This window comes from Somniosus microcephalus, chromosome 19 (genome assembly GCF_052327205.1).
Source record: "Somniosus microcephalus isolate GS21.2 chromosome 19, FLI_Smic_1.0, whole genome shotgun sequence".
NCBI lineage: Eukaryota > Metazoa > Chordata > Chondrichthyes > Squaliformes > Somniosidae > Somniosus > Somniosus microcephalus.
In genome coordinates, this window is record NC_141005.1 from 21357192 (window position 1) to 21369101 (window position 11910).

Here is an 11910-nt window from a genome sequence, read left to right on the forward strand (position 1 = left end):
TCAACGGGTGTTTACTGGATGAGGGTTACTCTAAAACTAATGGTACAGATCCCTACTCAGGGTTTATATACAGGTGTGGTCACTGCCGGTACTACAGTATACAGGAGCTGCAAAAAGTAGTTCTCCCCTTAAAGGTACATACACTACAATTCCTCCCCTTTTAGATTAACAGTACCATAACATTCATTTAACAATTAAATATTAACTAATTACAATTAACACTTTTAACATGCAACATTAACTGAAAATAGTCTATTTATAAATTTAGTCTTTGGGGAGGCTTCCTGATCCTTTCTGGATAGCGCCTTTCCTGAGTGTCTTGCTCTTGGTGCGGAGGCGATTCTGGCCTCCTGTCGTCGGTTGGTTCATCAGCTTCCGATGCTACTGTTTCTGGGGTAGATGCTACCTGTATGTCGGGTTCATCACCAAGTACGCGAGACATGGGGTTGACTCATTCCTGTGACTCTAGGATCTGGTCAACATGGCGTCTCACAATGTTCTCCCCAACATCCACTGTGTACATTAGTGGCCCCTGCCGTGTGCATATCGTTCCTGATTGCCATTTCTCTGTTCGGTAGTCGCAGGCCAAGACTGGTTGCCCTACATTGAAGCTCCTTGTCGGCTTCTCATTGATGTGCTGGAATTGCTTATTCTCAACATCTCTTCGTACATGTGGTCTGAGCAAATCCAGACGAGATCTCAACCTTAGGCTAAAGAACATCATGGCCGGGGTCTGGTTGGTGACTGCATGTGTCGCATTTCTGTAGGCTAACAGGAAATTGTCCACCTTATGCTGCAGTGGAATGTCGTCATCGCACATGGCCCTTACTGCTTTTTTAAAGGTTTGTACGAACCTCTCAGCCAATCCATTTGTGGCTGGATGATACGGGGCGGATGTGTAATGCCTTACCCCATTCCTTTTCATAAATCCTCGCAACTCTTCGGACACAAACTGTGGTCCATTATCAGAGCAAATCTGCTCTGGCAAGCCGTTCCTGGCAAATATGGTCCGTAGGACTGCAATAGTTTTCTCTGTGGTGGTGGAGGACATTTTGATCACCTCAGGCCATTTTGAGTGCGCATCCACGGCTATTAAAAACATTGAGTCCATGAATGGACCAGAAAAATCAATATGCACCCGTTGCCATGGAGATGAGGGCCACTCCCATGGGTGTAGATGGGCATGTGGTGGATTCATTTTGGATCTTCTGGCATCCTGAGCAGCTCTTTGTCAGGTCCTCGATTTGCTGATCGATCCCCGGCCACCACACATAAGCCCTAGCAAGGCTTTTCATTTTCACCCCTCCCAGATGGCCTTCGTGAAGCTCATTGAGCACTCTCTCCCTTAACTTGGGTGGAATTACCACTCGGGATCCACACATCAAGGTCCCCTGGCATACTGACAGCTGTTCTCTTTTGGATGAGAATGCTGGCAACAGTGAGTCGCCATGTGTTGGCCATCCCTTCACCGTCAAGTCATATACCCGAGACAGTGTCGGGTCATTTCGGGTCTCCTTCTCTATATCAGCGTTAGTTACTGGCAAGCGTTCAATTATAGTCGAATAAAATATTTCGACAGGGTCCACTGCTGGTGCTTCCTCCGCAGTAGGCAGTGGCAGGCGTGATAGCCCATCAGCGTTTCCATGCTGTTTCGTGCCCTTATACTCGATTTCATATTGGTTCGCCCCTAGAAAAAGGGACCATCTTTGTAGCTGTTGCGCAGTCATCACCGGAACGCCCTTCTTTGGATTAAAGATGGAGACAAGTGGTTGGTGGTCAGTCAGCAAGGTGAACTTCTGCCCGTGCAGATAGTGGTTAAACTTTTTCACTCCCCACACTAGGCTGAGGGCCTCCCTGTCAATCTGGGCGTAGTTACGCTCGGCTGAGGTTAGTGACCGAGACGCAAAGGCTACTGGCCTCTCCGAGCCGTCCGGGAATTTGTACGACAGCACCGCTCCAATGCCATAGGGTGATGCATCACACGCCAACCGAATTGGTAGTGCTGGGTTGAAATGAGCCAACACCTCTTTTGATGTGATCAATTCTTTGCACTTCTGGAAAGCTCGTTTACATTCGTCATTCCACTTCCATGGTACCCCCGTTTGCAGTAGGGTGTTCAGTGGGTGTAGTACTGTAGACAAATTCGGCAAGAACTTATGGTAGTAGTTCACCAGCCCGAGGAACGACCTCAGTTGTGACACATTTTCTGGTGCTGGAGCCTTGACTACTGCCTCAATCTTTTCAGGGGACTTATGTAACCCCTCTTCATCAATAACGTGGCCACAATACGAGATCTGCTTCTGGAAAAACTCGCATTTGTGGCGATTAGCTCGGAGCCCATATTCCTTCAATCTAGTGAGCACCTGCTCCAGGTTGGCGAGGTGATCACTGTCATTTTCGCCCGTGACCAGGATGTCGTCCAAATAACACTGGGTCCCTGGAATCCCTTGCAGGACTTGATCCATTGCCCTTTGCCAAATAGCCGGAGCTGATGCTACCCCGAACACCAGCCGGTTGTATTGGTAGAGACCTTTATGAGTGTTGATCGTGAGGTACTGTTTCGAGGCTTCTTCTACCTCCATTTGTAGGTACTCCTGGGACAGATCAATCTTAGTGAAGCATTTCCCTCCAGATAGCGAGGCGAAAATATCTTCAATCCGTGGAAGCGGATATTGTACAGTGTGAAGGACTGGGTTCACTGTCACCTTAAAGTCCCCACAGATGCGAACCTTCTTTGGTTCCCCAGGCGTATTACTCAACGACCTCTTCATTACAGGAACGATGGGTGTAGCCCACTCGCTCCAGTCCACTTTGGACAGTACTCCTGAACGTTCCAAACCTTCCAGCTCTGCTTCGACGGCTGGGCGGATCGCATAAGGTACCGGTCTGGCCTTAAAAAACTTTGGGCTTGCATTTTCCTCTATTTTGATCATCACTGTTATGCCTTTTAGTGTTCCGAGTCCCTCCTGGAACACTTCTTGTGCGTCAGTTAGCATTTTTGACAGTCGTCCAGGTGTGACGTTGTCATCCTTTTTGGCATCTACAGTCAGTGCTTGTATGGAATGCCAATCTAGCTGTATCTTCTGGATCCATTCACGTCCTAGTAGTGGTGGTCCTCCATCTGGCAATACATATAGGTCCATTTTTGGTGTTTCCTTGCCGTTATATATAACGTTCACCTTTATTTTTCCTTTGGGGTAGACTTTTTGCCCCGTGTACATCTTCAAGACAATCTCTGTATCTCTCAAGGGTATATGTGAGAATAGCCGCTTGTAGTCCCTTCGGTTTATGACTGTTAGGGCTGATCCTGTGTCCAATTCCAATTTCACTTGGACTCCGGCTATCTTGAGCATGACCCAGATAGTTTGGTGATCCTCCATTTTGATCACATTATGTAATTTCAGACAACCCAGCTCCTTGCTTCCAGAGTCTGTATCACTTTTCTGTTCGTCTGCACTACTCTCCGTCACCTTATGTACCTTCTTGTACTTCTCCTGTGGGGATTTCTTGCTGCTGGTTTTCTTTTCCGACCTGCAGACTCTTGCTATGTGTCCTACTTTTCCACACTGTCTGCACACTTGGTCCTTGAACCAGCAATCCTTATGGTCGTGTGTTGCTCTGCCGCAGCGATAGCACTTCACTGTTCCGTATGACATTACATTTGTGCCATATTCTTGCGGTCTCCGTTGTATCTCTGCCGCGCCCCGTGCTGCTGCTTCGTGTGATACTGCCATGCTGAAAGCCTTGTCCAGCGTAAGATCCTTTTCTGATAGAAGCCGTTTCTGGGTTCCTTCACTTTGAAGCCCACACACAAACTTGTCCCTTAAAGTATCTGCTAGTCCCGTTCCAAACTGGCAGTGTTTCGATAGCTTGCGCAGTTCCGTTAAAAACTCAGCATTACTTTCATCTTTATGCTGGTTCCTTTTGTGAAACTTAAATCTTTCCGCTATCAGCAGCAGTGTGGGGTCTAAGTGGTCCTGTAGGATTGACACTATGTTTTCAAAATCCTTTTCCACTGGCTTCTCTGGGGTTACTAGGTTTCGCAGTAAGCCATACATTTTTGCACCCATTGAATTCAACAATACCAGCGCTTTCCTGTCATCTGGCACTTCATTCGCCTTGCAGTACACTTCTATGCGATCGACATATGTCGTCCAATCTTCGACTTCATTGTCGAACGCTGTGACACTGCCACTCTTTGGCGTCCCTGGGTGTGGTTAGACTGGCTCAAAATGGCGTCTCCCGCGCTCTCCCTTCTTCTCCGCTGCGGCTCAAAATGGCGTCTCCCGCGCTTTCCTTTCTTCCCCGCTGACGCTGCTTGGCCCTTGAACACCGGCTGTGCTCTGCGCGTTTTCCTGCGCGCCTCTCTGTCTCGTTGACGCTGCTCGGCCCTTGAACACCGGCTGTGCTCTGCTCTCTCTCGTTGACGCCGCTCGGTCCTGAACACCGGCTGCGCCCTGTGCGCTCTACCCTCTCTCTTCTCCCGTCGACGCCGCTCGGTCCTGAACACCAGCTGCGCCCTGTGCGCTCTACCCTCTCTCTTCTCCCGTCGACGCTGCTCGGCCTTTTTCTGTGCCGTCGGTCGGCTCTAGCCGCCGCTGTCCGGGAAGGGTCTGCGCCGTACCTGTTGCCAGCCCGTTTCGCTGGACCACCGTGACTGGAGAACCAAGCCCAGCTCTCAACAGCCTCCCCTGCGATGCTCAAGTCTCCGCTGGATGGTCGACGCCCGTGCTTCTGGACTCGGCCTTTTTCTTTCACTGTTCTCCAGGAGCGAATCCCTGGGAGGTGATGCAGAGTTGCAGGTAGGTTTGAATCTTCTCGTCGCCAATGTTAGATCCGTGTATCTTGATGTTGTGTGTCCTTCAATAATTAGACAAGAGACTGCAGGGAACAATCAACAGGTGTTTACTGGATGAGGGTTACTCTAAAACTAACTATACAGATCCCTACTCAGGGTTTATATACAGGTGTGGTCACTGCCGGTACTACAGTATACAGGAGCTGTAAAAAGTAGTTCTCCCCTTAAAGTAAATAACTGGGAATAAGAGGTTTTGAAAAGTTTTGTGAGGAGGTAGGTAAATAGTACTACAAATATTATACCTTTTAGTATCAGTAAAAGGTGTAACATTTTAATCATGTGATACATTGCTTCAGTAGATTTGTCCTATTACAGTGATGGGCAACGTACTGTTGTGTTTAGACTGCAGGGTAAACATCAAAAGCTGCACTTCAAGTCCTGGACTTCAACCTTGAGCAATGGGAGATCTATTAGTACACTTTATTATTGTGTTAATATACTGCTTGTGCAAAATTCTTAATTCATTGCCTCAAATTGCCCCAACTACCAGTGACAGATCACCCGAGCGTTATACAACTCAAAATGCCCTTTGCAAACACAACTCAAGTTTGAAGAGACGCATAAATGTATTGCTTTTTGAAAAATTAAGTATGAACATCTCTTACACTCATCATTGCATTTTACTTTAGTAAAAAAAGTACTCGTGCATGAAAATTTCACAAGGCCAGAATTACACTGTACAAAATTAGTCCTTGTGCCAACACTGAATTCGATGCACTCTGGGTTACCCAACACCTAGGGGTCTGATACTCCTAACTGGGGTTCCAGTGGTGCTGTGAGGTCTTCTTCTTAGGCAGTCCCTCGGAACGGAGGATGACTTGCTTCCACATTAAAAATGAGTTCGCAGGTGACTGATGAGTCCAATGCAGGACCTACAGTCTCTGTCACAGGTGGGGCAGACGGTGGTTGAAGGGGTGGGTGGGTGGGGTGCTTGGGTTGACGTGCGCTCCTTGCGCTGCCTACGCTTGGCTTCCGCTTTCTCCCAGCGAAGAGACTCGAGGTGTTTGGCGCCTTCCCGGGTGCTTCTCCTCCACTTTGTGTGGTCTTGGGCCAGGGATTCCCAGGTGTCAATGGGGATGTTACACTTTTTCAAGGAGGCTTTGAAGGTGTCCTTGAAGCGTTTCCTCTGCCCACCTGGGGCTCTCTTGCCATGCCGGAGCTCCAAGTAGAGTGCTTGTTTTGGGAGTCTCGTATCAGGCATGCAGACAATGTGACCCGTCCATCGGAGCTGATTGAGCGTGGTCAAAGCTTCGATGCTGGGGATGTTGGCCTGAGCAAGAACATTGACGTTGGTGCGCCTATCCTGCCAATGGATTTGCAGGATCTTGTGGAGGCAGCGTTGGTGGTACCTCTCCAGTGCTTTGAGGTGCCTGCTGTACATGGTCCAGGGTGGGTATCACTGCTGCTCTGTAGACCATGAGCTTAGTGCCGGGTTTGAGGTCCTGGTCTTCAAACACTCTCTTCCTCAGGCGACCGAAGGCTGCACTGGCACTCTGAAGGCGGTGTTGGACTTCGTCGTCGACGTCTGCCCTTGTTGACAGTAAGCTCCCGAGGTATGGAAAGTGGTCCACATTGTCCAAGGCCTTGTCGTGGATTTTGATAATCGGGGGGCAGTACTGTGTGGTGGGGGCAGGTTAGTGTGAGGTAGTGAGACTATAATGTTGGCTGCAGGGCTACATGTATAAGAAGCATTTTAGTCAGAATGAATAGAGGAATAATTGTGTCTGTTTGTGTGCGGTTTCTAATTCCTTTTCTATATCCGAGTTATTTCTTTATCTGGTGGGGATGACCTTGCCCTGGTTTCTCTGTTACAGGTTGGCCCTCACAGCATTCCTCTTTATTGCCAGGGCTTTCATATCAGGTGGTTTTCAGGCCGCATATGTTTATACTCCTGAGGTAAGATGCAAGAATTATTGTACCAAGCTGACCATTTCTTAGGGGTACAGTAGTGCAGTGGTTATGTTACTGCACTAGTAATCCAGGGGCCTGGACTAATAATCCAGAGAACGACCATGGCAGTTTTGAGAATTTGAATTCAGTTTGTAAAATAATCAGTGACCGTGAAGCTGTCGGATTGTCATAAAAACCCAACTGGTTCACTAATATCCTTTTATAGAAGGAAACCTGCCGTCCTTATCTTGTCAGGACTATGTATGACTTCAGTCCCACATGAATATGGTTGACTCTTAGACTGCCCTCTGAAGTGGGCTAGTAAGCCACTCGGTTGTATGAACCACTACAGCGGTTCAAGAAAGCCCATCACCACCTCCTCAGGGCAAATGGGATGGGCAATAAATGTGGACTTGCCAGCGATGCCCACATCTCGATAATGAATTTAAAAAAGTGTAGGATATAAATGAGCAAAGAAGTGGGAGAGTTGGGTACAGTTCACCAATTAGAATTCACATTAGTAGATTGACAGTTTTAATTTTTTTTTACACTTCACCTGAGAGTGGCACCCAAAATTAGAACTAAGATCATGAAACCAGGAGTTAAATTCAGATTTCCTTAAACAACTTGCATGTGTCAAGAGGGAGGGATGAGGAAGGGAGTAGGGATGAGCTGGTACATGACAAGGTTATTGGCTAGTTGTGCATTGCAATTGTAGTGTTGGTGTGAAGTGGTTTTTGCAACCCCTAAGCTCAGCTTTCTCCCCAAACTCACTCTGCTATGATCATTCCGTTTCACCTCTGCATCATCCACCTCTGTCTCCCCCTCTGATGCCAAAACCCTAGTCTATAGCTTCATCACCTTGGGGTTTGATTGCCCAACAATCTCTTAATGGGCCTCCCACCTCAAACCTCCACAAGACATATTGTAACTTGTGGCCTCACCTGCACTGAGACCTGCATTCCCATCACCAGTCTTCTCTATGCTCCACTGGCTCCCCGTTCCCTAGTGAGTTGACGTCAAAATTCTTGTTCCCGCTGCCAAGTCCCTCCATGGCCTCACTCCACTATATTTTAATGATCTCGTGTCTTAAATCCCCGCATGCATCCTCTGCTCCTCCAACTCTGAGCTTCTCTTTGTCCTTCACAACTTACAGTCCACCACTGTTGCATGTTCAGCCAAGCGTTCCTGCTTTCTGGAACTCCTACCCTGTTTCCTCCACCTTGCCACCTCCCTATTTCTTTTTTTACAAAGCCTTCTCAAAACCCTTTTCTTCAACCATGCTTTTGGTTCCCCCATGCTAACCCTCTCCATTTTTTTTTCCTTTTCCTCTCCTGGTCATGATCCACACCGCTTTGTTTTTCTTTTGCAGAGCACTGTGAGATATCTTCCTGCTTGTGAGTAGTGACGTAAGAAAACTACTAGGCACTTGGTCTAAGCGTTAAACAAAGCTTTAATCAACTGTTTTACAACATGGAGATCTAGTTGTGTCCTTCACTAGTTCCTGTTAAGAATGTCCTGCGCAAGCTGGGCCCGTGCCCAAGTATTTATACTCTCCCTGGACAGCACCACCCGTAGGCCGCTCAGTATTATTTCATACGTCTTTCTTTCAAGTAGTACGATAGCAATACTAAATTATTTTAGAACAGTCACAGTCGTCATCCTTCACTTTATTTCTCTCCTGCTTTTATTTCTTGCAGGTTTATCCGACCGCCACTCGTGCACTGGGTTTAGGTACGTGCAGTGGGATGGCTCGAGTGGGAGCTCTCATCACTCCTTTCATTGCACAGGTACGATGAAAACCTCTCCCATCTTTTTCAAGAGGTCATAATTCAACCCATCCACAGTCTGTTCACAAGCAGTGGACACCAGCAGAGACGATGAGTCAACCGTTGGTGTGCACTTTCTGCTTGCCACAGTCCTGTGGCTGCCGGTGGAAGGCTCAGGTTGATGCGGTTTCATCACTTTCCTATGAGGAGTCGCTAAGTGCGCAGTCTCCATTCAGAGAATAACTGCTTGGCCTGGAAATTTTATGTGGGGCTTCTCCCAGACTCCGATCGTAACTTTGGCAGGAGACCAGTGGAAACCCCAAGTAAACGGTCCAAATGGCCATTTTCAGCCATTTCTCTGATCTCTCACCCAAGTTACAATGGGAGATCAAGAGAACCCCCATGTAACTTCAGGGCCCTTGTCTTTTGCCTCATCACAAGTTCACCTCCCAATAATTCAATAGTTATAACTAAGTTATGATCCCCATCTAATCCCTGCCTCCTTTCTGCAGGATGTCTGGGTGGTAGGAGCTTAATTGTCTTGCAAGATTCTTCAAGTTTAAAAACAAAACTGCACAATGGCAACATGAGTGATGTTATGATGTCACTGTGTCACAGGTTTAGGTCACCTGTCTGGGTGAGGCAGTAGATTAGACACCGTCTTCTCACCTCTAAGGCCTCAGTTTGAATGCGGCCCAGAATAATGGGATGAATTTCTCCTCTTTCGCATAATTAGTTCTCGGGTGAAATAAGTTTAGGCTGCGTCAATACAGGCACTACAGAGTGCCAACCCCAGGAAAAGCTCCACAATTCAGCACATATTGGTAGGAGTTCAATGGCTGAGGAGAAGTTATAAGGATGAGAGAAATGGAAATGTTATTCTGGTTGCAGTGAGAGATGGGGTGGCCTGAGATAGGGGTTAAAATGCAAAGATATTTGGGCAGTATAGTGGGAGCTTTATCTAAAATGTTATTTAACTGATCTGGGGACCTGTTATTTACACCAGATGAAAAAATAATCCTTTCTCCAGAACTGACATTGCAAATGATAAAAATGACCCCCCCCCAACACATGAAAAAATTTAGTGTGTTTCAAATAGCTTCTCCAATTGCTCAGTTGGTTAAATGTAGCATGGACTAAGGTCTGAGGTTCAATCACTGATCTGTGCTGAGTTAGCTAATGACAAGAAAGTAGTGCTTGGAGGACAACTGGTCTCTCTGAAGGGGACGGAATCTTTCAGAGTTCTTGCACCTGATCACTGCTGGGAAATGCGCACCTGGATACCTGGTCAGGACAGGATCGTGCTCAGCTGTGATGGCCCCATAGTTGAATAGACTTCCAACACTCACTGTCTATGCTCACACATAAAAAATGGCCACTTAGGCGAGTTACTAGAGCATTGCCTGCACCTGTGGAACTGTGCTGCACAATGAGTCACCATCCGCAGGCGAGGAGGGGGAAATAGGAAAGAAAGTTGGGCGGGGGAGAATGCAGTAAATAAAGTGTCTAATGCTCCATAAAGTTTTACAGATCACTGCTATGGTGGCAAAGCTGCATTGTACGGTGGACCAGTGCACTGTACTACAGAGCAGTGAGAGGCAGAGATTTCCACACCTGCTCCCCTTTCTCAGCCACGCTGCCATACTAAGTGAGACTGCAGGCTTCCACACAGGGAGTGAAGGAAATGCAGACAGCATTACTCCTGCGACAGCTCTTGTGCTCATCCTGACTTCAGAGTGGCTTGGCAGAGGCTTGGAAGGGAAGCAGTTTGTTTGTGCTTTTAGCTGCAGGTGCTGTGTGCCAGAAGGAAATAAAGACTGAGGGCAAATAAAGTACCTTCCAGAAAACTTTGTAATATGGCGGCAACATTATTTTTCGGGGAGTGAAGAAAGATATATTAGTTTACAGAACCTGTTTTTCTCAATCAGGTTATGTTGGAATCCTCAATCTACCTGACGCTTTCTGTGTACAGTGGATGCTGTTTATTGGCAGCCCTTGCTTCCTGCTTCCTACCGATTGAGACAATGGGGCGAGGTCTACAAGAGTCCAGCCAGCGGGAGTGGGGCCAGGAAATGATGGGCAGGATGCATCGCTCAAGCAGCTCAAGCAGGAGCACCTAGAGTGAGTTTGTCACGAGAACAACCAGCTCTTGGGGGAAAAAAATGGCCTCGCAGGAAGCAGACAACATTGTGATCATTACTAACATACACCCATTCTGCTGGTTAAAAAACAACAGCGTGAGTATAAGGTGGGAAGCAAATGTAGTGTGTTGCTCATTTATATAAAACAGTCCCAGCAGTCTTGTGATGTCGAACCAAAGGGCACCCATAAAGGATTGGAAAGTAAAGGTAGAATGTAAGGGGAAGGACCTGCCTTTCATACCTTGTCATTTACCCAGCCATGATACAGACAAGCTTTGTTATTACAAACTGCTACCATACATTCCTTCAACCTACCGTGAATCAACCCCATACACTGATAATGGAAATACTTGTAACAGGAAACACAACGTATATTAACACATGAACTAAAAACTATTATGGGTATCCATTAAACTTCAATAAGCTGGTCCAAGCACTCTCTTATGGTTGCAACGCAGTCTCATTTTTAATGAGTCTTAACTCTTTTGCACAGAAAGTAACCAGAAAATGTGCACTGAAAGCGCACTGTTCAAACAAACTCTGCAGATGTGATGCTATGTGTGGACAGCTGGTGCACAAGGACTTGCTTTTATCATTGCACAGAAGATCGAACTAAACAAGAAATAGTTTCAATGTGAATGTGAGGCAGGTGAAGCGGGAGGCCCCGGTCATCTTCACGAAAACAAGCAACCTCATTAAAGACCAGTTTGTATTAGCAAGGTTTGTCTGTAATATTGTACCATGCAATGGGATTGCTTAATAAACCTGTAACTTTAAAACAATAAAAAAGTGTGTTTGGGGCTGCACCTCTTTATGGGAAACTCAGTTACATACTGAGAAATTCAATATTTCCAACAGGAAATTTATGTATATTAACACATGAACGCAACACTATAGCTACCCGCTAAACTTCAACAAGCTGGTCTTGTAGCAGGCATATTGCTAAGCAAGCGATGTCATAAAATAAATCTCCTGTTGGTAAAACAATGATGTGCTAGGTGCCATTTCCTTATGTAAACTATATCACACTAAGCAACTTCCTGTTGCTTAGCTGTCACATTAGGTTATTCCTTGTTGCTAATCCAACTATATTAGACTTGATCATTCCTTGTTAGTAAGTCAGTAAAATTATAATAGGACATTCACCGTTGCTATACCAACAATGTAGTAATTGGCTATTCCCGCTTGCCAATGCTTCCTTTAAGCGGCTGCGCAGCGCTCCAGGGGTCCCGGGCAGCCGTTTTTTTAATTG

At 46.7% G+C, this 11910-nt stretch overlaps 1 protein-coding gene across 2 annotated transcripts in view; it reads left to right on the forward strand.

Moving 5' to 3' along the window:
- LOC147103613 (synaptic vesicle 2-related protein) overlaps positions 1-11447 on the forward strand; it is a 51304-nt gene extending 39857 nt beyond the window's left edge. The window contains exons 14-17 of one of the 2 annotated variants that reach the window (XM_085961345.1): positions 6673-6754; positions 8449-8538; positions 10446-10638; positions 11152-11447. In XM_085961345.1, coding sequence (XP_085817471.1) covers positions 6673-6754; positions 8449-8538; positions 10446-10637 — 364 coding nt within the window. In that variant the 3' untranslated portion in view covers position 10638; positions 11152-11447. Of the gene's footprint in view, positions 1-6672; positions 6755-8448; positions 8539-10445 lie in introns of both variants that reach the window. The other variant, XM_085961344.1, reaches the window with a different exon arrangement.
- Positions 11448-11910: the final 463 nt, after the last annotated feature.